This window comes from Cynocephalus volans, chromosome 3 (assembly GCF_027409185.1).
Source record: "Cynocephalus volans isolate mCynVol1 chromosome 3, mCynVol1.pri, whole genome shotgun sequence".
NCBI classification, from domain to species: Eukaryota; Metazoa; Chordata; class Mammalia; order Dermoptera; family Cynocephalidae; genus Cynocephalus; species Cynocephalus volans.
In genome coordinates, this window is record NC_084462.1 from 115,788,216 (window position 1) to 115,812,524 (window position 24,309).

At 32.6% G+C, this 24,309-nt stretch overlaps 1 protein-coding gene across 1 annotated transcript in view; it reads left to right on the top strand.

Moving 5' to 3' along the window:
- Positions 1-24,309, top strand: part of SCFD1 (sec1 family domain containing 1) — a 96,595-nt gene that overhangs the window by 57,725 nt on the left and 14,561 nt on the right. The window contains exons 15-23 of the mRNA XM_063088939.1: positions 250-346; positions 3,176-3,246; positions 5,082-5,161; positions 8,180-8,242; positions 10,177-10,252; positions 17,665-17,718; positions 21,085-21,137; positions 23,341-23,374; positions 24,158-24,223. Of these exons, the coding sequence (XP_062945009.1) occupies positions 250-346; positions 3,176-3,246; positions 5,082-5,161; positions 8,180-8,242; positions 10,177-10,252; positions 17,665-17,718; positions 21,085-21,137; positions 23,341-23,374; positions 24,158-24,223 (594 nt within the window). The remainder of the gene's footprint in view (positions 1-249; positions 347-3,175; positions 3,247-5,081; positions 5,162-8,179; positions 8,243-10,176; positions 10,253-17,664; positions 17,719-21,084; positions 21,138-23,340; positions 23,375-24,157; positions 24,224-24,309) is intronic.

The window sequence follows — 24,309 nt, forward strand, 5'->3', positions numbered from 1 at the left end:
CTTTGCTAATATATATATATGCAAAGTTAATTCTGACTTTATAAGTTAAATATGGTAAACAAAATAGTTAATCTTTTTTTTTTTACATTAATTGTATGATTTGAAATAACTGACATTAAAATAAATTCTATTTGGAAATGAACACTGGTTTTTAAAATTGGCCATAGAAAATAGAAACTTAGAAGCTGAGAGACTTTAGTATATTTTTATTACTTAATGTATTCTCATCTAATATTTATTTTGAAACAGGCAAGAAAACTGGATGTATATTTTGAATATGAAGAAAAAATAATGAGCAAAACTACTCTAGATAAATCTCTTCTAGATATAATATCAGACCCTGATGGTATGTACCATAAATTTGAGGTATTTTTAATGTGAGTTTTACATCTGATGAATTCAGTATTTTCAATTTGAGTAAAATTTGAATAGAATTATTGTTTTTCTGACTATCTATGCTAATAATGACATAATTAAATGAGAAAATCAAAATTGAAAATTACAGAAAATTTAGGAAGCAGTTCCTAAAGTGGAAAAATGATTTGCATTTTATTTCATTCAGCTTTTCTATGATAGTAGTTAACTACTTTTTATCTTCATTTGTTTAAAATAATATAGTTAAAGCTCAGTTTCTGCTTGTTCCAAGAAGATTTGAAGGTATAACATTCAAAACAAGTTTCTCGAAGTGATATGATTCCTTTTTTTTTTTGACTGGTAAAGGGATCACAACCCTCGGCACGGTGTGGTCCACACCACGCTCAGCCAGTGAGCTTACCGGCCATCCCTATATAGGATCCGAACCCGCGGCCTCGGCGCTACCAGCGCTGCACTCTCCCAAGTGAGCCACAGGGCTGGCCCTTTCTAATTACTTCCATTCACCGCAGAGAGATTCCTGAAAAGATGTATCTAAAACTGAATTCTATGTTACATGTTTAGGGAATTCACTTTAAAGAAACTCTGTAATCAATCCCTTTACATTTGTATTTATCTAAATATTTGTCTGATGGATTTTCTTAAAACAAGCTATGACTATTTGTACTTAGAAATGTAATCTAAGTATAACTTATAAGTATAATGATCATAGGATCTACATAGGGATTTAGCTTTTAGAATTCTGTAAACTTTAGAGACTTGTCGATCATTTCAGAATAGTTTTGAATTCAAATCTCAGCTTTTTCCAGAATTGAATGAAAAGCCTAGGACCCATTTTGCATATAAGCTATTCAAACTGAATGATGATGGTTTTGAGTTAGATTTTTGGTGTGAGTTTTAGACTTTATTCCAAATTGGAAAGGCATAAGAAATTACAAACTTTTGTAATTAAAGATTCCGTTCATAAAAACTGAGGAAGCATGAGTATTGCTCACACTTTTAGAAAGCTAGATTTGTGATGAGAACATAGCATTTTGAAAGTATATACATTTTACGATGAAAGAAATGCAAAAGGTTATATATAAGTGCCTTACTCTTCTGAGCTATTCCTTGTAATTTATAATAAGTTTTGAGTAAAGTTGAAACAAATAAGTGTATTGGTAAAAAGGCAATCAAAGCCTTTCCTTTGTCCTTTCCTCTTTCTCAATTTATTCCTAAAGACATTTAGTAGGGCAGAGCGAGGTAGGCATTCAGGCAAAGGGACAATCTAGTGCCACTGAGGTCAGAAGAGGATGTTGGAACCTGAGCAGAATGACAAGGGCATCCATGCATGGGATAGAGGGAGGGTTGGTAATCTGGCATAAGATGTCAAAGTCCCTGAGAGATGAGCATTGTGTCCACATGTGAGAACCATCGAGTAAGGGATGTAAGAACCCTAACAAATTGAGGAGGGTGACCTCGTACGGAGCAACCCAGCCTAGGTCCAGATATGGTCAGGAATATTTCCAGTTATTTGGGTGGGTCCATGGTAGGGAATCAGAGCCCAAATGAAGTGAGAAGGGCATCGGTGCAGGCAAGGGTATGGCAGCAGAGATGGGATACTTGTTATATACAGAAGACTGCATAAGTAAATATATCTGATAATAAAAGAGAGCCGTATTTCTATTTTCAGAGAAGTTATAAATATAGAAAGTTATAAATAAATAAGTTATAAATATAGAAAAGGAAAACACTAGAATGAACCCTGTAGTTTTTAATTGAAATTAGAGGTATTGGTGTTAACTTAAGTGTTTTCACTATGCATTTGTCAAGTCTAGAAATACAGATTGTGTGTGCGCGTGTACATACATGTACGCACGTACTTGTGTGTGTGTGTGTGTGTGTGTGTGTATATATATATATATATTCCCTAGCTGTGCCAACTGAGAGGGCCTGGGAGTAGCAGTACCCCACTAGTAAAGATTTTGGCATTTAAATACCATTTTCTGACTTCTTGCATCTTAGGACACACTTTGGAATGAGAATGAATATTGTTATTTGTTGAGATCAGAGTTTTATCACTTTTCTACCAAAGTGCAACCAATAGAAAAAGGGAGAATAAATGAGTTTCTCTGAACAGTCTTGGGCTTCGGGTAATAGGAGTAATAAGCTCAAAGTACCCACTACAAGCAAGACATTTCTTGAGTCCTAAAATTTGAGGCAAAAAGCCTACTACATAATACAACAGTGTTTATTTTAATGTAAAAGTATGGTTTTCCCAAACCTTATAGTAATAAAATGCCCTTCAGAAAGAGGAGTCGTGTATATGTAGGGGCCCCTATTAGGGTCAGCAGATGATTTTATTTAGCCAGCAAAGTTTTATAACCCAATACCTAGGGTGACCTAGCACATGACTGCTTTCCCAGGACAGTCCCATTTTTATACCAGTTTTCCTTTTGTAATTATTACTGGCATCCCTTTGCCATCTCAAAAGTATCCTGTTTTAGAATTATATGATTACCTGCCTATATCCTTTCTTTTCTTTTTGAGTTTATATCCAAAGGTAAATCTCAACATTATAGACAGTTCAGAAGATAGAATGGAGATTCTTCCATAATCACAGCCTCTAATCCCACAACATTTAGTTTTTTCCATATCTATATTTTACTTGTTGTATTTATAGTGCCTATCACCTTAACTCAGTTAAATCAAGACCGTGTTTTGTTTTGTCACATTTATATATGCCTTGAATTTTAATGTACTTGTTAAATGCTGCCTATAATTATAATAATCACATTATGGAAGTGTGTTTTGCCCTATGTAGCAGGAACTCCAGAAGATAAAATGAGGCTGTTTCTTATCTATTACATAAGCACACAGCAAGCACCTTCTGAGGTATGTCATGTATTCAATTATTGGGAAGAAGGGGGAAATGCTTGTTTATAAAATTACTACAGTTAGAATTTCAAAATTAGAAGCCGAAATCACTGTGCCTAAATGTCTACATCATTCCCTTCTTTAAAAGAAAAACAATTTATTAAGGTTAGTTCTATTTACTGCTGAGTTTTATAGCAATATTTATTGTCACCAGGGGAAACTATCTGCTCATGAAAGTTGTTGTAATATGAACTGAATTCAAGTAGCCAAAATTCTTCTTTTTGGAAAATAACTATTCTAAACTAAGTTAACCAGCTTTGCTATGCTTTTTAAAAACATCGGTCTTATTTTAAGATTGTTTCAAAACTCATGTCCAATATAGAAAATACACTTATATTGGCTATTCTATAAAGGAAAGTGCTGGGTTTGATATCAGACTTCTTGCTGGGTTAGAGACCATTGATTGTAATGTTAACTCAGTATAGTTTTACTAGATGAGCAACAAGCACAGGAACCTTGGAAATGACATCTAGAATGGTATGGCTGTTGTAAGCTCCTTTTCTTTGTTGGTAGCAATTATTTTTTTAATGTCTGGTAAATTGTAAGGCTTCTGTTGGTCAAAAATATTTGGCATATTAAAACAGCAGACTAAACCAATATTTGCTGTAGGCATTGTACTTTATTCTGGGAATATAAATCTTGACTTAATTCAGTAAGAAAATGTGGGGGGTTTACCTATTTCTTAGGGGGTTCTAATAACCTGTTTATAATAGATAATTTTATATGATTTTAAAACTTAATTAAATATTCCCTTAATTTGACCACATTATTTTCTTTTATTTTTCATACGGTTTATGTCTTTTCATAAATTTAAGTGATCACTAAGAGGCTAGAAGCAAATTATGACTACTGATGTCAGAATAGCTCCAAAAATGCAAAGTAGTAAAAATCTCTAGTTGGTGGTAAGCTTAAAAATGCCTTCCTTTATACTAATTATCCTGATCTGAGCATCACATATTGCACAGAGGTATTGATATTCAACTCTGTAGCTCACAGATACGTACAATCAACTGTGATTCAATAAAAAAATAAATAATAAAAAGAAAAAAAAGTTTCAGAATTTCCTGCCGAGACATGTAATATTATCCTGAACTTATAAATGAAGACTTTTGAGATGCAGAGAAGTTAAACAATTTGCTTTAGGTCATAGACCATAAGTCTGTAAGTTGCAAAGCAGGGATTTGGCCGGTTTGGGGGGGGGGGGGTGTTCTTCCCTTTTAAAATTTTTACACTGGATTCACTGATAGTAGGCTCCTTTAACTTATGCACATTCAACTAGACATTCATCAGGAAAGAAAAAGAGTAGGGAAAAGAGAAAAAACGATTTAAAAAGTATAGGCCACCTGTTGTTCAGTTAATGAATCTGGACCCGTAGAGTGAATAAGATGAGAAACCTGAATCTGCATTTCTCCTCAGTCAGTGTCATTCTCCTTCATGGTTCTGGTTTTGAAATATTCTTGGTTAAGCCAAATCATTCATTTAGTGCTTGTTCCTAGGAAAGGCAGTCTATTTCAGCAGTAGGGGAAAAACTGACTTTGGACTTACTGAGGGATGACAAAATACTGTACTTTATAGGTAATTTAGGAGCCTGTCAAAAGTAATTTTTGTTACATTTGATTTTTATCTCAGGGACTCACTTGGGTACTCATTTAAGATGCAACTTCACTCTTTTGGAATGCCTAGAATTTACTCATGCTTTTGGTCTAACTTTTTGATGAATCAGATGACAACAAACAAAATGATCTTTCATGAAAGTAAAAATTTTTGTCATATAGGTTCTTTTCTTCTTTCAGGCTGATTTGGAGCAATATAAAAAAGCCTTAACTGATGCAGGATGCAACCTTAATCCCTTACAATATATCAAAAAATGGAAGTAAGTTTTATTTTCTTCTTTAATTTCTGTTATTTTTAAGAGAACTTACTTGAGGTTTTATCCCCAGGAAAATGGAAATGCTAGTAAGAAAACTGAGCAATGCCTTGGTGGTTTTTTATATCCAATGGCATAAATATTTCCTTATCTGACCTACCCTGTCCACAACTTAAAATTGCATAAAACAGTGATTCCTTTTCTTTCCTAGACAAGCTTTATATTTTCTCCATTGATAAGCTGAGAAAGTCAAAGACTGAAGTGTTTTGGGTCAAATGTCTCAAAAATATTAAAAGGAAAATTTAATTTCACTAGTAATCAGAGAAATGCAGATTAACATAATGCAGAAGTTTAGAAAATATTGTGCCAAAGATATAGGATAACTAATTGATGTGTTTGTACTATGCTATAAGGAATATAAATTGTTACAGTTTTTTCAGATGGTATAAAAAGTTTTTTAAAAATAACTTTGACCTAGTACTTCTACTCCTAAGGATTTATTCCAAAGAAGAGACTGAAGTTGTAAAGTCTTAGAAGCAATTGCAATAACGAAATTTTAAAAACTAACCTACATGTCCAGTCATGGGATTAGTAAGTGAATTGTGATATTTTCATAAGATAGAATACAATTGAGTGAGTAAAATTGATATTATAGAAGACTTACTTAATGACAGTGAGAAATGTTCATGTTAGTTGACACTATTCATTGATTTGTTTGATAAATATATCCTAATAGTGAACATGATAAAGCTCCTGCTGTCATTGAATTTACATTTGTGCTGAGGGAACAATTAATCAACAGCTAAGTAAATGAGCAGAATAATGTTAAACCATGTTAAATGATGTAAAGAAAATAAAACTGAGTGATAAGATCTCAACTTGTTGGGAGTGATAGCTAAATTTGTTTAGGAGATCAGGGAAAATCTCTAGGTAGATCACATTTGAGCCAAAACTTACTTGACACTTATTACAGTGTTATCCCTATTTATCCATCCATCTTTGTACACATATATACATTTAATTGCATATCTGAAATGACATACACCTAAATATTAATAGTGGGTAACTCTAAGTGGTAGAATTTTTTTCTTTTGGGTGCTTTTCTTTATTTTCCAATTTTTTACAACAAAAATTACCTCTGAAATATTTTTTAGATAATTAATTGTTAAGACCATAAGATTTCATATGCTTTCTGATCTCAGTTGTGTCAAAAAAATATGCATAGAAGAGAAATATACCAAATTAATAGTGGGTATCTCTGAGTGATGAGCTTATGAGTGCTTTTTATTATGTATACTTTTATTTTTCACATTTCATTTTATTTGACTGTGTTCTTGTAATAAGGACAAAATACACAACAAAACTTTGTTTAAAAAGAAAAGCTGAAAACTTTTTTCCAGTTTTTATAATATATACACTTACACATATGGCTGTGGGGTATGTCATTGTTCTTTTTATATTATGTTTTATGTGGAACTCTTAAATCAACATTTGTAGTTCTAAGGGCAGTCTTGGGCATTGTTTTACATAGTACAAAACACATAATCTCTAATTTGTAACATTTATTTTTCTTTCCAATTTTGAGTCACTCCAGTTTATTGAAGAAAATTTTAGAAAACTCAGAAAGCATAAAGAAAGTAAAAATTTACGTGTAATCTCACCATCCAGAGACTATAGTTAAACTTTAGTGCATATCCTTCTGTTTTGTATATATATTATGTATATTTAAAAGTGGGAAAGTATTACTTTAGATAGTTTCATATTCTAGTTTCCAATAACTTTTATCATGCCAGTTTTTCATTGTCTTTAAATAGTCTCCAATGGTAGATTTTACTGTTTGCATAATATTCAGCCATATAATTGTACTGTTATTTATTTAACCCTTCCTTGTAGTTTAGATATAGTTTCTAGTGAAAAAACAAATTCTTAAGACAGAAATTTCAAGGACAGTTGATTCACATCCTCTTTCTGAATGAGACTGAAATTTTTGTGTTGGCATTTCTCTGATGGTATTATCAGCAGATTTTGTCAAGATTGAAGTTGAATATTTTTAGCATTTCAACGGCCAATATCTTAGTGATTTCCGTTCTTTTTTTACTCTCATAAATTTTTCTTTGGGTAATCTTTTTTTTTTTTTTTTTTTTCCATTTACAAAGCAATTGAAATAATTAGGAATCGTTGTGAAAGAATATTGATTGACATTAAATGTTCATGCTAATTTTGTTTTTAAAATCACATGTGTTATATATGCATATATCCAAAGATTAGAAGAAGATACACCAGCATTCTAACAGTGGTTACCTCAAAGTGGTAGGATTCTTCTGGGAGCACGCATTCTGTATTGTCTTGATTCTCTACAGTGAAAATACTCTCAGAAAAAAAAAAATTTTCAAACACATCTAAATGCTATCTTTTTGCCCAGCCTTCAGCAACCCTATAGTTTAGTTAAAGAGATCCTGGACATTTAGAAAGAGTTGGAAATAAGTGACTATATGTAATTAGGTATTAAAGTGTGTGGTATAGAATAAAACTAAAGGGAAAAATCATTGATTAGAAGAAATGAGAAGAGTGTTAATAAAGTTATCTTGAACTGAGAATTAAAAGGAAAGTGCAATTTCTGTTGAAGAAGATAGTGAGTGAGTTTATACTCTCCAAAGGGCAGCATGGGCAAAGGCATGTGTTGGGATCAAGAGAGTATAGAATGTGGAGAACAATAGAGACTGAACTTAATCAGTAAATGATTATTCTTTAAGTCAGCAAGTTTCTGCCTCAGTACTTTTCTTTAATGATTAGATATAAAAAAGGAAAAGAAAAATTGTGAAATTTGGACAACTAATGCATTTGTGTTTTTTAAAGAATCTGTGTTTCAGTACTAATTGTAGTATAGTTATATTAGTTGAAAAATTCTCTTCAGAACATGTCTGCATCATAGAAATTAGAATTAGTCAATATATATTTTCATACAACGATACTGAATGTTAGCTCTAATAATCAGCTTTTAAGTATAACATTTTCATTTCACAGGGCTTTTGCTAAGATGGCCTCAGCTCCCGCCAGCTATGGCAACATGACCACTAAACCAATGGGGTAGGTATTTTAAATAATTCTGATTGAATCTTTGTACTCCAAACCTCATTTAGACTTCCATGCCTTAAAAACACAATGTCTGACATTTTGAGTGCAGAATATTTTCATTATGATACAGAATAAATGTCAACATGCCTTTGGTTTCCTTAGATCTTTTAAGTTCTCCCTTTAAAATGTGTTATCATTTAAAATATAAGTTTATCATTTAAAATGGTATGAGCTATTGACTTTATATGTTTCTTTGTTCTTAAAACATTACATTTTTCATTTTCAGAAAATATATGGAGGTTAAAACTATTTTTATGTCAATACTTACAACTAATAGAGACTTGAAGCAAGGTCTTGAGTGCCTAGCTTCAAGATAGGTCTAGACATATTGCTAAATATAGATAAGAAGTTCCAAGAGAATCCTATAGAGTATGTGTGATTTTCAAAGAAGCTGAACAAGGTAATTCTGACTACTCTTGTCCATACCATACAAGTTTCGTATTCTTACCTTATTTTTTAGAGGTAGTATAAAAACATGAAACCCAGAGGAAAACACATTATCCTAGCCCTATACTGAGCTGCTGGTTTTAATGGAACAATTTCCAAAAACAGAAGCTCTCAGCCTAAGGCAGAACCTTATAAATGCTTGGCAGAATGAATCTAGCTGGCCCCACCTTCTGACAGTGTTATTATGCAGGTTAGCACTTGCCTCAGAACCATTCATTCCAACAAAGATTACTTTCTCTTGTTTCTTTAACGAAAGTATTCCCAACCTGTCCATCTCTTCATTTCACAGGGAAGTAGGAACAAGATAGGGAAAAGGAAAATATTTTTGGAAAACTACTCCCATGTATTTGATAAAATAGACTTCTTAGTTTCAGTCTTAAAATCTTATTGAATATTAATAACCTACTGGATTTCTTATTGGCTTTCATAGTTGGAGATTTTAATAAAATGTGTTATAAAAAAATCTCGGATGATTTGAAGGCTATCCTTAGCCTTCTGAAATCATAATGCAGGATTACTGTTCTTACCCACAAAGCATTCTTTGGTCCCATGTGAGAAAGTGTTTGACCACAAATATAAACCCAGTATTGTAAGTCATTCGTTGGTATTCTTTCTGTTATTAAAAATTTAGGTAATAAACATTCTTTAGAGTTGAGGCAAAATTTGCTAAGTTTATTATGCTTCACATTTTTATATGCTAGATTTTATGTATAAAGGGGGGAAACAGTACATAATTCATGATTGGACCCAGCTGCTGTGATATAGAGAACACAGTAACATTTGACTTAACTCATAATACTTAACAGGCATATATTTTTTCAATATGTTATGTGTGGGTTTTTTTTCCATTTTTCTTTGTTTGTTTGTGGGTTTTAGGGGGGACTGCTGGCCAGCACAATGTTAGTGTGTTTTGAACTACTAAAGCAAGTTGTCTGAATTACAGTCTTTAATTTTATTGTTTTAGCATTAAGACAATCAGGAAGGCAAGGAATTCTCCTCAAATTATAATTTGCCTACGGCTGACCAGTTAGCTCACTTAGAGTGTGATGCTGATAAAACCAAGGTCAAGAGTTCAGATCCCCTTGCAGGCCAACCAATCACTAAAAAAACCCAAAAAATATATATATAATTTGCCCAAAATGTATAGCAAAGGCCAGGCAATTAAAATGTTATTTTAGGGGCAGCTCTTTATTTTTATGGTTTTAATAATAATTGACTAATCAGAGTATTTTATTATTATTTTATTGTTAAATAAAATTGCAGCACTGATACCCATGGCAGCAGATATTCTCAAGGCCCCTCTGTTTAGTGAAAACAAAGGTGGTAGGTACAGTGAGCATCAGCACATGCTGTGTAATAAGGCAAATATTTTGTCTGTAACATATTGGAGAGGCAATTTGTACTCATTGTGGTCCTCCTTCTCTTTTGCCCCTACCTAGTCTCTTGTCAAGAGTCATGAATACAGGATCACAGTTTGTGATGGAAGGAGTGAAGAATCTGGTATTGAAACAGCAAGTAAGTGCACTTGTTAGAAAACATAGTGGTAACTTTTAAACATAAATGTTGACAGGGTGACTGCTCAGAGCAACTTCTCAATTTATTCAACTTATAAATATTAGGAATAAAATAAAAGTAAGTAAGGAGTCCTATATCGATATATTTAAAAATATGAGAGGATTTTTACATGTGTAGTTCAGAGCTCTGTAACTTTATGCCTTTTTTTTTTTTTTTTTTAATTTGGACTTTACTGACATTTTGAATTTTCTTTAAATACCATCAGGTTTGTGAAAATACATTAATTGAAAGAATGAACTTAACCTATTTAGAATAATGAACTGCTACATAATGAATATCATTTGTTTTAGCATAAATCGACGAATATTAATAAGCTAAAAAGCTTAATAGTCTAAAGTCCTGTGTAAATCAGAATAAGTAAAATATTTTAAGTACAATTTATATTTTGGGGTAATGAAATGTTAGCTTGATTTCACATTTCGTTTCTTTTAGTCCTTAGTTTTACATATAGGACATTTTTAAATGGTTTTTATGATTCTGTGGTTTTTCTGTTCTGCTTTCGACTCATCATTAATTGGTTTCCTTTCAAAAAGGATTTGTTTTTTTGCTTTTTATTATGGGAATCACATATGCATTAGTTTATCAAAGTCTCCTTAACCCTTCAGTAGTCAATATCCTCCCATTCTTGTTTCATGTACCCCATTTGTGATTATTTTATTTATTTTCACTGGAATATTTTAAGGCAAATCTGAGGTATAATATTTTACTAACTACTCAGTTAGTAATAAGAAGGATTTTAAAGGACAAATTAAGAAAAGAGACAGTTAACAGTTATTCAGATCCAAATATTAAGTGTTTACTTACCAGTATTCAGAAAAAAAATGAGATCTTTTCTTTCTCTGAACTTCCTCCACACTTCTTTTCTTTCTTATAATGTTTATTGATGATATTTTATGTAGATATTATTTATTTGTGTTTTACTTCTTCTTGACAAGTTTTTTGAGTACAAGAGATTTTTTCCCCATCTTTAGATTTTCTCTATTACTTCATATAAAGTAGGTTTCTTTATTTAAAGGGTTCATTATTCAGATTCTTTATTTGAATAAGTGATTTTCATTTTATTATAAAAACCATGTAATGTTAAGAAAGAAGAGTAAAAAATCCTAATTTGCTTTATTTAATTAAAAGGCTGATTACTTTCCAAACTTTCCCTTCAGATGCATTCCAGATTGTATTATTTCCTAAGTGCCTGGCAACACATCTTAGCCTTATTATTTCTTATCGGAATTATTGTCAATGCCTCCCATTCTCCATCTCTCTTGGAAGCTACTACTAAGTACAAGGGCCCTTCAAATAGTTCATAGAAAGATTCATATTATCTTTCAATTCTATTTTTCCATGAACTTTTTGAAGTACCCTAGTACTTAATACACTTTTTTACTGGTTCACTGTATTGCCCTGAATCATTTTACCCTCAGCCTCTTGGACTATGAAAGGTGGAAAGGCGCAACAGTAGGAAGTTTGGGCACATTAGTGACCAATGTGCAGTACTTTACAGTTTAGCCTAGCACCACTCTTATTTATCAACTATGGACAAGATGGTTTTGTTATGTGAGACAAAGGGTGATCACCAGTTCCTAAGGTAATGTCTGCCTTTTGCTGAATAGACTGGCTATTCCATAACCACATGTAGCTTAATTTATTTTTAAGGAGAATCATATGTTTTTCTTAACATGTCACTGTTAGAAGTAAATCCCAATAGTAAAATTCCCTAAGCGAAGTATTCCTTATAACATATAACTCAGCATTTAAGAATTAGACTTTCATTTTTAGAATGTTTTCTTTTTGAACTTATTGCTTTAGAGTTGCGTGGTATATGTCCCCTAATGATATATGTAAAGAACGTCTAAATTGTTCCACTGGTAAATATTTTATTGTGCTAACACAAAAGTTTGCTTTATTTAGAGTTTATAAAATATAAAAACAAATTCTTTATGACCTGAAATCCCTTTTTTTTTTTTTTTTTTTTTACATTCTGACATGTTGCAGAGCAGTTGGGGGTGGGGAGAGGGGAAAGGAGAAGGGAGATAGGGCGGAAGGAGAAGGGAGATAGGGCGGGAGGGGAAGGAAGGAGGGAGGGGGTTGTGGTCAAGGCCCGTGGCACCCCCTCATTCTGGCAGGGGAGTCCAAGGGGCTTCCAGTCGTGGCTCAGCCAAGACTGGGCTGGATACGGGCTTGGGGAGGGGGGCATGGCTGAGGCCCTCAGCCCCTCTCCCCCAACTCTGGGAGCCCAGGGCACTTCCAGTGGTGGCTGGGTAGTCACTGGGCTGGATGCAGATGTTGGAGGGGTATGGTTAAGGCACTCGGCCCCCTACCACCTCAGCTTGCAGACCTGGGGTACTTATAGTGGCAGGCTGTGGTCATCACTGAGCTGGATGGCAGACATCAGGGGCGTGCGGCTGAGGCCCTCGGTCTTCCCCCGCCACAGCTTGAAAGAGTATCACATTGTGAAAATGGTGGAACAGAGAGAGACACTAACCTCCTGATTCACTCTCCTTTTAAAGCTCTCCCAACCGTGCTGCTGGCCATTTTTATTCCATTCACTGTGGCATGGTCATATAATCGAATCACCTGTTCAAGGACCCACCTTTCAATTACCATAATAGGATTTCCCACCCTCAACAGTTACAGTGGGCATTAAGTTTCAGGGGGACATACAACCCAAGGCATTGGGGATGAGATGGTTCACTTTATATTGTGTAGTAAAAATAAAAATCATATTACAAAACTGTCCACTGTGAACTTTTTTGTTGCTGTTTAAACAAAGAAAACATAGAGAGTATTGAAGGATGTATATATACCCAGGCTTTAAATGTTAGTTTTTCTAAGTCAGTATTTATCTCTAATTACTTCCACCCACATGATAAATTCCTAAAATTGAATTATGGAATAAAAGGGTGTGGATGTTTCTAACTGTTCTTAATAAATATTACCAAGTTACCCTCCAGTAAAGAGTCTCTTGCTCTAGATATATTTAAACTCAAAAAAACCCTATTTTGAAAGTAACATTGCTCTAATATTCCAAAATTTAGAGGTACCATAATGGAAAATCTAGGGCAGTTTGGGAACTAAGAGGTAAGAGGTATCAGAGAAGAGACTGTTAAAAATCAATTCTGTGTATTTCACACTTGGAAAATTCTGATGAGTTTATGCCTCTTAAATTTCTAACTGCTGTTTGGGGTGTTTTTTTTTTATCTGAATAAACATTTTAAGCTATAAATAAATTAGGAAAAATAGGAAGAGCAATGTCCAGTTTTCTAGGTTGCTTATAAGAGCTTTTTATACTTTGTTTTCTAGGCAGCATAAGTTTTATACATCATAAGTATTAATTATGACATAAAACCAGTTGAATGATATTCACAGATTTGGACTCTATTTGTGTGAGGATAATTGTACAAGAAAGTGATGATGAATAATGTCACACAAAGTTGCATTATTTAAAAGTTTTACTTTCTTTGGCTTGTTTGCTAAAGTAATTCCTCTTTTAAAAATGAATTAACAATATATAAATTGCAAGCAGTGGGAATCCATAGATTTTTTTAAAAGATTTAAAAGACATATCTAGTTGCAATGTATGTCCCTTATCAAGATTATGATTTAATAAGGAAAACTGTAAAACAATTTTATGCAACAGGTAATTTCAACCTACTGGATATTGAGCTGGATGATTATTATTTCACAGTATATACATACATCAAAACATAATGTTGTACACCCTAAATATACACAATTTTTATTTGTCAATCATACTCCATAAAGCTGGGGGTAATAAATTATTGTTAATTATTTTAGAGATATATTATTAGAGATAGTTATCTTGAAAATATATACTAAAATATTTATGGCTAAAATGATTTTATATTGGGAATTTGTTTTAAAACCTAGGGGAATGGTGAGTAGGCGAGAATATAGACGAAATAAAGATTTGCCATAAGTTGATAATTTTTGAAGCTGGGTGATGGAGGGATGAATGTGTTTTATCAGGTCCATGTAATCTTGCTTTTTTGATTTTATTGCCATTAACATGCTATAGTTTTGGAAAAAATATCACTTTATATGTTTTATGGTTTCCTCATCTGTAAGATAGGATGTTGGATTCACTCTGTAGATTCTCTTCTGGTTTATAATTTTTTATTTTGGAAAGAGATGATCCATCTTATTTCTCCCCCATCTTGACTGACAACTTTCCACCCTTTCTATCATTGATATATCCTTCATCCCCAGTGTGTTTCCAGTGTCTGCACATATTCAGTCTCCCATCATATTTTTTACTTGGCTACTAACAGCCTTCAAGATAAGCATGCCCTTCATAGAGGTCCACGTAGTGCTTTTTCATTCTCCAGGGCTCTGATAATCAGGGCAGCAGCAATCTTGTCCCGGCCTTGCTTCCAGCTTCCGCATCAGAGTATCATCTCAAGCCCAAGGCAACAAGGAAGTTAGAAATACTTGCCATAGAGTAGTTGGCAATATAGGTCAACAAGTAGCTAATTTAATTTTAGGAGAGCTCAGAGGGAAAAAACATATCTGTTTTGGTTATAGAGCTGTACTACATTTCTTAGATTGTCTGTTTTATTTGAATTTTGTGTTTTAAGCAATGACACCATTGGAGTGAAAGTTAACATTGTTTTTGTCTGAACTTTTCCAATTACTAAAATGATAAAACTGACTAAAGTCATAAAACCAGTTACGATTTTTGGAAATAGATTTCTCACTATATTTTCTTCCTCCAGGTGAAATTTCAAGTTCATGCATTTGAAATTTGAAGATTTTAGAAATAATAATCCTTAATTTGGGATATTCATGTATACAGACTGTGTCTCTCAAATCTACATCTATAATGGCTTAAAATTTAGTTACTAACTTATACAATAATATTTTCCATTTTATTTCTAAACGTCAATTTCCAAGAACAAAGAAAAGTATGCTTGGGAATTTTAAAAACAGTTAATGACTTTTTCATTTTATTAAATTTTATGTATATCTCTTTTATTGAGATGTATAAATTTTTTATGTTTCTAAAGACAAGGAAGGTACACATTTGCTGAGCAAAGATAATTGTATCATTTTGTTCTGATGTTTTCTATTTACTAGTGTGTTAGCTGCTATTATTCAGTTTTTTCAATCAGTAAAAGTTGATTAACCTTGTATGTAAATTATTTTCAACAAAGAATTGATTTTGAAAATTATTAACTTAGTTCAGCCTTCATATAGGCAAAGAACAGAGGCTAATAAGTAGAGCATTAGTTGGTGACAGAGATCTCAGAAGTTGTTTTCTGAAGTACTCTTTTTCTTATGCCTTTAAAAGACGTTATGTTTTTCATTTATCTTTCTCCACACCTGAAATTTCCCTTAATCTATGTCAGTGTGTAAGTATTGTACGGTGCAGCAGTGGTAGACAATTCTTTTGGTATCGTCTGGTTGTAAAGACCAGGCAAAAACATAAGAAAAAATCATCTCTGGGCTCTTGAGTTTTTAAACAATTTTGCTATAAAGAAATTTTCTTATGTTATTTAATCACCTATGCAATGGCAGACTTATCTTCAGGTATAGCAAAATTATAAAATACAAAGAAAATTTAGTTGTATCCTTTAGGAAAATCTCATTTTTATACTAAACGAAGTTTTATCATGAAATATTGGTATAAATATTCAAATTTCCAATTATTCTTATAAGTATAATAAAAGGAAGTAAATCGTTCTGAAAAATCTTTTCTGAATTTTTCTCCACTGTATAGATCTAATAGTGCAGTTCAAGGAGATAAACAGGGAAGTCAGTGTAAATAGAAAGATGGATATGAAATTGTTAATTTTAGTAAAATCTTTCAAAATAATTTGTTTCCTTGCTCAGAATTTTTTTAAATTATTTCTTCCTATTGTGTTGCAAAGTACCTCTTTATCTCTCTCTCTTTTTTTTTTTTTTTTTTTGGCAACTGGCCTGTATGAGGATCCAAACCCTTTTATCTTTTGTTGATATTACTTGGAACAAATACATAACTATAGTTTTCTCTTTTGGATAAAGTACTTTTATAGGTTCAAATCTGCACTCTGTTATTCTAAAGAGAAATTTATAGTTTAAACTTACTTTTAAATGAACAAACTCAATTCAAAGCTTAAAAAGTAAAATTTTGAGCCACATTTTTTTTTAATAATTCTAAATGATATTCAGGAAGTACATTCAGTCAGCTTGAACATTTGGTTCTTGTGTTTATATTTAAAAGTTTCTGGCCAACACAAATATCAGAGAATAATGAAATGGCTTTAATTTTAATTTTACTTGCCTGAGACCATCTTAAAATGTTTGTACTTACCAACTAGATAAAACTGCACATTTTCTTCTGGAGAAAGCAGCATTTTCCTTAATTCTAGTCCATTTTAGTAACAGTAAAATGTTTTCTGGCCCAAGAAAACTGAAAATCCTTATAAAGTGTGTTATCTGCAGTTTTTAAGTAATCAGATTTAATGTTGCTTTTGTTGTGTAAAGTCTCTAAGATAAAAATGCAATAGATACAAAACTAATCTTTCCAGAACATCCTGTACAGATAAATCACAAAGGAAATATTTCAAAATGGTCAGAATACCGTCCCAGTAGGAATACACTTTGAGTAGACATAATAGTCTCTTAGTAAATTTTCTGTACTCCATGTGTTATGTTCAAAATAATGATATAACTCTTCAGATTGAAATGTAACATAGTATTTCTCATTCCAAGACCTGTAAGCATACCAAGAGGCATTCTTCTGCCAACACCAATATTGTACATTTCATGTTCAAAGTGGAATTTGTTCTGTAAGAAACAATGCTGTAGGACATTGAAAATTTGGAATTTATCCCCGGCAAAATAAAAATGGTCATAAAGTTGTATGTATGTATCCATGTCCCTATTTTTCAGAGGAGTCTGTTAGATCATTTAATGTCATACACTTTCACAAACTTTACAAGTTACGGTATTTTTAAAGAAAACTCTTCCAATCCACAGAAAGGAAATGAAAAACAAAAATGGGATTCGTATCTGATCAAAACAAAAGCTTGCATTACTAGTATTAAAAAGCAAACATTCGCCAAACTAAAAAGCCCAAACATGTATTAGTATAAAAACCTGAATATACCTACAAATTAAAAGGAACTTTTTATTTTAAATTATATTTTTCTGTGGAAACATAAGTAGTGCCAAGGGAATTTACATCTATGACATCATCTTTACCATTCACAGAATACCTAATCTGAGAATGTGTTTAATTGAAAGGTAAGCATACTTAAATGTAGAATGATTAGGTCGTTTTTTTAGCAACAGAGAGGAGCATTCTGGTTTGTTATTCTAATATTTAACAAGATATTCACTAATCTCTTACACAGAATCTGCCTGTTACTCGTATTTTAGACAATCTCATGGAGATGAAGTCAAACCCTGTGAGTAGCATATAACATTGTACTTGTAAATTCTTGAATGTATCAAACTGACTAGTATGAAAGCGATAAAATCAGATTGAGTTTGTTGTAAGCTTAATCACAGCAGAGTACATGAGGGAAAGTGCCTTTTCTTAGACATTATCGTAGATTGGCTTTCTCAGCTGCTACAACCATTCTGACCAACTCTCATCCAAATTAAATGTAGATCGTATCCTATATATACATAATTAAATGTAAAATCTATCCTAAGGAGTAAGTTTCCGTAAATGAAAAAGAATCAGTGAGCATTAGTTGGTATAGTGTAAAAAGTACCAGACCAATATAATTTTATGAAAATTAGGAGAGGAGTGCATTGTGAAATTTTTATATTCAGGTGGCACTTAATTCTTTGGGACTGAAGAAATACACTGAGAGAGAGAAATTGTTGGATATTCAGCAGACAAATGGGTAAATATTATTAGCATTTACTTAAAAAATGGGTTTCTAAGCTATCTATTTACAGTTCAAGAAAAGAATGTAAAAATCATCACAATATGTTTCATAAATCAGCCCATGCTTTTACTGTGGCAACCAAGAGTCTGGAATCAAGAAAGGCAACATGAACCTTCCCCATCAAAATGCTAGTTTGGGTTGATCTGAATCACTATAGACTTGGCAATAAGGCTTAGGATTCCAGACCTGAGAAAGAGAGTGAGAACAGAATCTTCAGATTAATGTGACTTGTTTTGATAATTGTTAAAACATGATTATAACAATATTAAAGGAAATTAACAAAGAACATTTTTAAGTTCACTCATGAAAATAAAGCATAATAAAACGTCTCAAAAGGGGCAAGTAATATCATGAAAGGAATGGAAAAATTGTCTGTAATTTTAATATAAAAAGGGCTGGATTCTTCCACCTGGGCATCAATATAGCTAAAGTAGTATACAGTGTAGTAATAATAGACTTTCTTACTACATTATAGAATATATGAAGAAGGGGTTCTTCTTGAAAAGCCTAAGAGAGGTATATATTTATGACTAATTGTCTTAGAGAATACTGCTTCATAATAGGCAGTAAACTCCTGAAAGATATTATTCCAAACAATAATAAAGATTAAAAGTATAAATAAATGTAAAAATTTAGACAGATGCCAAATACTGGAAGATATTATTCCAAACAATAATAAAGATTAAAAGTATAAATAAATGTAAAAATTTAGACAGATGCCAGATACACAAGGGATTATGAAAGTCTAAGATATTCTGTTACTGTCCCTAATCTTGAAAGTGAGATGAAGAATAATGACAACAGTAATAATGATAATAGCTAACATGTGTTGCATACCGTTTTGTGCCAGGAACCATTCAAAGCATTTTTCATGTATTATCACATTTAATCGTCATTAGAACCTTCTGAGAAAAGTGCTATTATTATTTTCATTTTATAGATGAGGAAGTTGTGGCACAATGAGGTCAATTAACTTGCCAAAGGACACACAGCTAATAAATGACAGAGTTGAGATTTTAACAAGGCCCAGTTTTCTTTTTACCATTATGCTGTATTGATTAGGGCAAGAACCATGGTCTTCATAGAATCACAGAACTGTAGAGTTTAAAGAAACATTTTAAATCATTCTAACAATGGAGGAGAGACAATCAAGAGATGTAAAGTTCTTCCTAAGTAACCTGCTTTTAGTAGCCTAATTGGAACCCAAAACCTACAACTCCTGTATTCTTGCCTACTGTTCACTCCAGATACACATTCCTTCCATATTTTTCTCTGTCACAAACATGTGGATGGCTAAATTGTTTCTCCAAATTGTGAAAGTTCATTTATCAGTTCCGTTGACTTTTACTTTATAACTGAACATTACTGCAGATGGATATAGAATTATTTGGCATTCTTCAGTGTAGTAAAAATTCTGTCCCTTAAAAAACAAAAAGAAGTAAGTTTTTTCTGTTTTGAAAGCCTTTCTTTATCTATCTGCTAGTGAGGCAGCTGCCTGCACTCTCTTTTCCCTCTCCTGTTCCCAGATGGACAAGTTGATTTGGAGTCACTGAAGAGATTAGCCAAGTATACTAAATTAGACCTGGCAAGTAATCTTGAATGTATCTAATCTCAAATACTTCAGAATGCTATAACCTAATTCTAGAAGCATTCTAATCACTTAGATTTAATAAGTTTTCTCCTTTGATTTGTCTTAATTGAATAAATTCAGATTGAGGAAAGATACCAGGTTTCACTTTGCCTTGTCAATCTGGCTGGTAGTGATTTCTCGGAACCACGTGTTGAAGGATTATGACGTTAAATCTGGGTTTAATGAGAGTGCTGTGATTGATAGAAGTGTCCATCATTGGGTACAGGCCTAGATGGTAGCAACACATATAGTGTATTTGTTGTTGATCAGGTTTTGGTAGGACCATCCACATTTCAGAAAAGAATGAGTTTCTTTGGCTGATTCTGCTGTGGAAGGAGAGGTGAGGAAGGAGATCTGCAGAAATTAGGAAGTAATTACACCATCAAGCAGTAGAGCAGTACTTTCTAACTCCTTTAATACCAAGAAACTAAGTTTCCAGGTCAGTACAGAGGTCCACAACCCCTGAAATCCAAAAAGCTCTGAAAACTAAGATTTTGTATAACTCATTTGGTGTGAAAATCTGACCTGGACTCAAGTTGAGGCTATTTATAGTTTTTATTTACCTATTATATGTTAATCATATATTTAGCTACAGAAATGTTAGATGATAGGGTGTTGCACCCATTATATACAGTATATGTACAATATTACCTATTTTTTTAATTCTAAATTTTTTTAATTCTAAGTTCTGAAATACACCTAACTCCAAAGATTTCAAATAAGAGAAATTGTGAACCTGTATTAGGTAATTCTGTATGTTCAGTAAAATCCTGGACATATAAAGATAATGTAATAAAATTCTTTAAAAAAAAAACTTAAGTACTTGAGATACTTTCAGGCTTATAAAACAGGTGTATCTGGGGGAAGCGGTATAGCATGGTGATTAGGAACTTGGGGATTAGAACTAGACTGCCTGGATTTAAATCCTGTGGTTCCCATACTTACTAGTTATGTGACCTTAGAAAAACATATAACCTCTCTGTATCCCAGCTTGCCCATTTGAAAACCAGGGATAACAGTAGTAACTACCTCAAAGACTGTTATGGGGATTAAGTGAGTAATTTCATGTAAAGCACTTAGAATAAAGTTTAGCACATAGTAAGTAAGTGCTCAGTAAATGTTAGGGGTGGCAGTTACACATTCCACAAAAATGATAGATTCATTAACATAAAATACTCTAAGCCAAACTGTGACATTCTAAAGAGAAATTCGATAGTCATGGTAAAGTTCTATTTCTTTAACAGGAAACTGATGACTATAGATATTTTGATCCCAAAATGCTGCGGGGCAATGACAGGTAAGCAGCTTCTGTCTTCTGTAATTTGTTGTGGGTTTTTCTTATCAAGAATGGAAATAAGTGATTTTTCATCATAAAGTAACACTGCTTATTAAAAATTCAAACTATATAGAAAACTGGCAAGGAAAATTGTGTACAATCTCATTACCCAGAGATAATCACTAGTAATTATACTTAGCATTTTGGCGTTTTTCTTTCCAAGTGTATATGCACATACAAATACATTTAGATGTTTACTGTTTTTTTATTAAATGAAGCAGGTATTACAAACTAATTGTAGGGGAGGGGAATTTGGAATAACGTGTGTGTTTTTAAGTGAATATTCTTATTGGACAAAAGAAAAGACAGCTTTATGTTGGATACCAGTTATTTTGTTGTTTTATTATTTAACTGATCCATACATGCCAAGTCCCTGGGTGCCATTGCTATAAGTAACAGTTTATAGCAATTAAACATTCTATAAATAGTTTCTGAATGTGATATAAACATGGTATGATATGGTATTATTTGTTTATTATGGATGTTGTTTTTCAAGATTTAATTCATGGTGATATGAAAAATAGCCTACAAGATACAGAGAAAGAATAGACAGAATCAGGAAGAAAAAACAACTACAAGGGGTCTTTAAAAACTTCATGAAGGGTCTTATCTTTTAATTCCTTTTTTCCACAAACTTTTTGAAGTACCTTGTAGTTGGAATAATTGTTTCCAGCACTTAAATTTAAATGAAGCTAGTTTGCTCTGTACCTTATGTCTGGGATCTTTAGAACTTTGTATTTGTCCTACACCAAGCTTTCTCATCTTTGTGGGCAGTCAGGACAGATAATCTAGATAGTCACTCGATAATTAAATTGTCATTCTGTTTTCTGATAGTATTTCTGGTAAGTTCAAAGTTACATAAGAAACTGCTAATAGCAGTTGCAGTTGGCAGGAGAGAATTTGACAAAGAATAAGTTATGGAAAGGAGAAATGAGTGACTGCTGAGGGATACAGGGCTTCTTTTAAGGGTGATTAAAATGTGCTGAAATTAGACAATGATGATTGTACAACTGTGTAAATATAGTAAAAACCACTGATTGTACACTCTAAAACTGGAATTGCAACTCTTTTCCTATATTGATAATTCTCTAGCTTATATATTTTCCCTTTCTTGCATTTAGCTAACAAGTAGATATAGAAACTTTTAATCCTAAATGTAGCTTATGCGTAATGAGGAAGAATATTAGCATTGATAAGACAGATAAGCTCAGAGTTTCGTTTTAACAGAGCCTTCTCCTGAGTTATCCCATCACAATTAAATCTTGATTTATCATATTAATAACTAGTAATGCTGTGCTATTTAAGTCTCACCTCTCATTTCATGTCTACTTTTAGAGGAACGTAAAGCACTCTAGAGGGAAGTTAAACACTGATGATGAGGCATTTTGATCAGGCGGCTTCTGGCCCCTTCCACAGAATATTCAGACAGTCCATAGAAATGAGGAAAAATGATAGAACTGTGTAATCAGCCTCTGAACAGTTAAGGGAGATTATAGCTCTCCTCTTAGTTGAGATTTTCAAATATTACTTTTGAAGACAATCTAAATTGTCCTTATAAGTCACACTGTACAGCCTATTTTAGCAGTCAGGGTATATATAAGTCTGACTTGCAAAAGCTTTGAAAAATGTCTTCATTAAAGATCTCTTGACACCAAGGAAGCTCATTTAAAATATGTAATAAATATGTAATAAAGAAATAACAAGCTATAGCAAAATACAGATCCCTCCTCCCATTTCTCCTTTCCTTCCTTAGTTGTTATCCTTCCCATACATGTGTTTATACAGTTTTTCCACAATTGTAGATATCCACAAATTATACGTAATATTGTTATCAGTGTGGTAAAAATTTACCACACAAAGTACATGCTTCATCAGTTTACCCTATACGTGGATTTCCACTTCTCCTCCTGGGAGCTGCAGATCAATCTTCTGAATTTCACTTTAAAGTCAATAGGTTGCCCCATTTCCTTTTAGACACTGAGATATCTACCTCTTCTAGCTTCTTCCTCTGTATCCCAGTTCACTACCAGGCTCTGCAGAATTAGGTGAAGGAGGTGGAACTGTAAATAACTATCTAATGGTGCTTGTGTGTACTTCCCATTCCTATTTTATCCATAATAAAAGCCATGGGCGAAATTTTCAGTACAGTTTGTCTTTATTGCAGCTCAGTTCCCAGGAGCAAAAATCCATTCCAAGAGGTAAGTTCCATATAAAAATTCTGTTCTCCTAGAAAGGAAAGATGAAATAATGACCAAGCAGTCTGGAGTAATATCTTTGTCTTGAATATGACTTTATTATCATTAGTGCATGGCAATCTTGATGAGTTCGATTCTGTACATCCAAATTTCTTTTTAAAAAGTTATGTTCTCAGCAACTGTATTTTCCTGATTTATAAAGGTGCTTATACATCTAATATTTTAAGCTTAAAAATAACTGACACAAAAATAATTCCCAGAGAAAGAAGTTTTTCAGATTGCCATGAGTTTTCTATGTGTGGAACTTTTTTCTAAAATTGGATTCCAAACATTTGTGAAGATATTGTGACTCTGATTTCATGTGAAATTCAGAGAAGCTTCTCAGTAAAAATAAATACAGTAAATAGCATATGTTTGAAATTACGTAAATGCTAGGTTTTCTAGTTTTCCTGCATACAATAAATAACCTCAAACTCAAAAATGTCCTTTGGAGAAAGCCCTTTGGATTTATTTGCTATTACTTAATTGAAGAATATAGTTATTTTCCTCTATTTGTAGTTTCTGGAAAAATATCCTTTTTTTGCTTTTGCCATTCAATAGATATTAGAAATTTATAAATTTATAGATTATTTAGAAACAAATTTCTTAATAGTTAAAAGCATCAAGTGCTTAGAATGTGACCTTTGGGTAGCTAGTGTTTTTTACCTCAGTTTTAGAATAGGTTCCAGACTAAAACCCATGTTGCTTGAAAGTTATACCTATTTTTTTTTCTGTTTGCATTGTTAGGCAATTGTTTTTGTGGTGGGAGGAGGCAACTACATTGAATATCAGAATCTGGTTGACTACATAAAGGTACATTTTGGCCTTTTTATTCTGTTGTTTGATGTTTTCACAGTTCTATGTATTTAGAACACTAGCATTCTCTGGTGGCTGTCCTG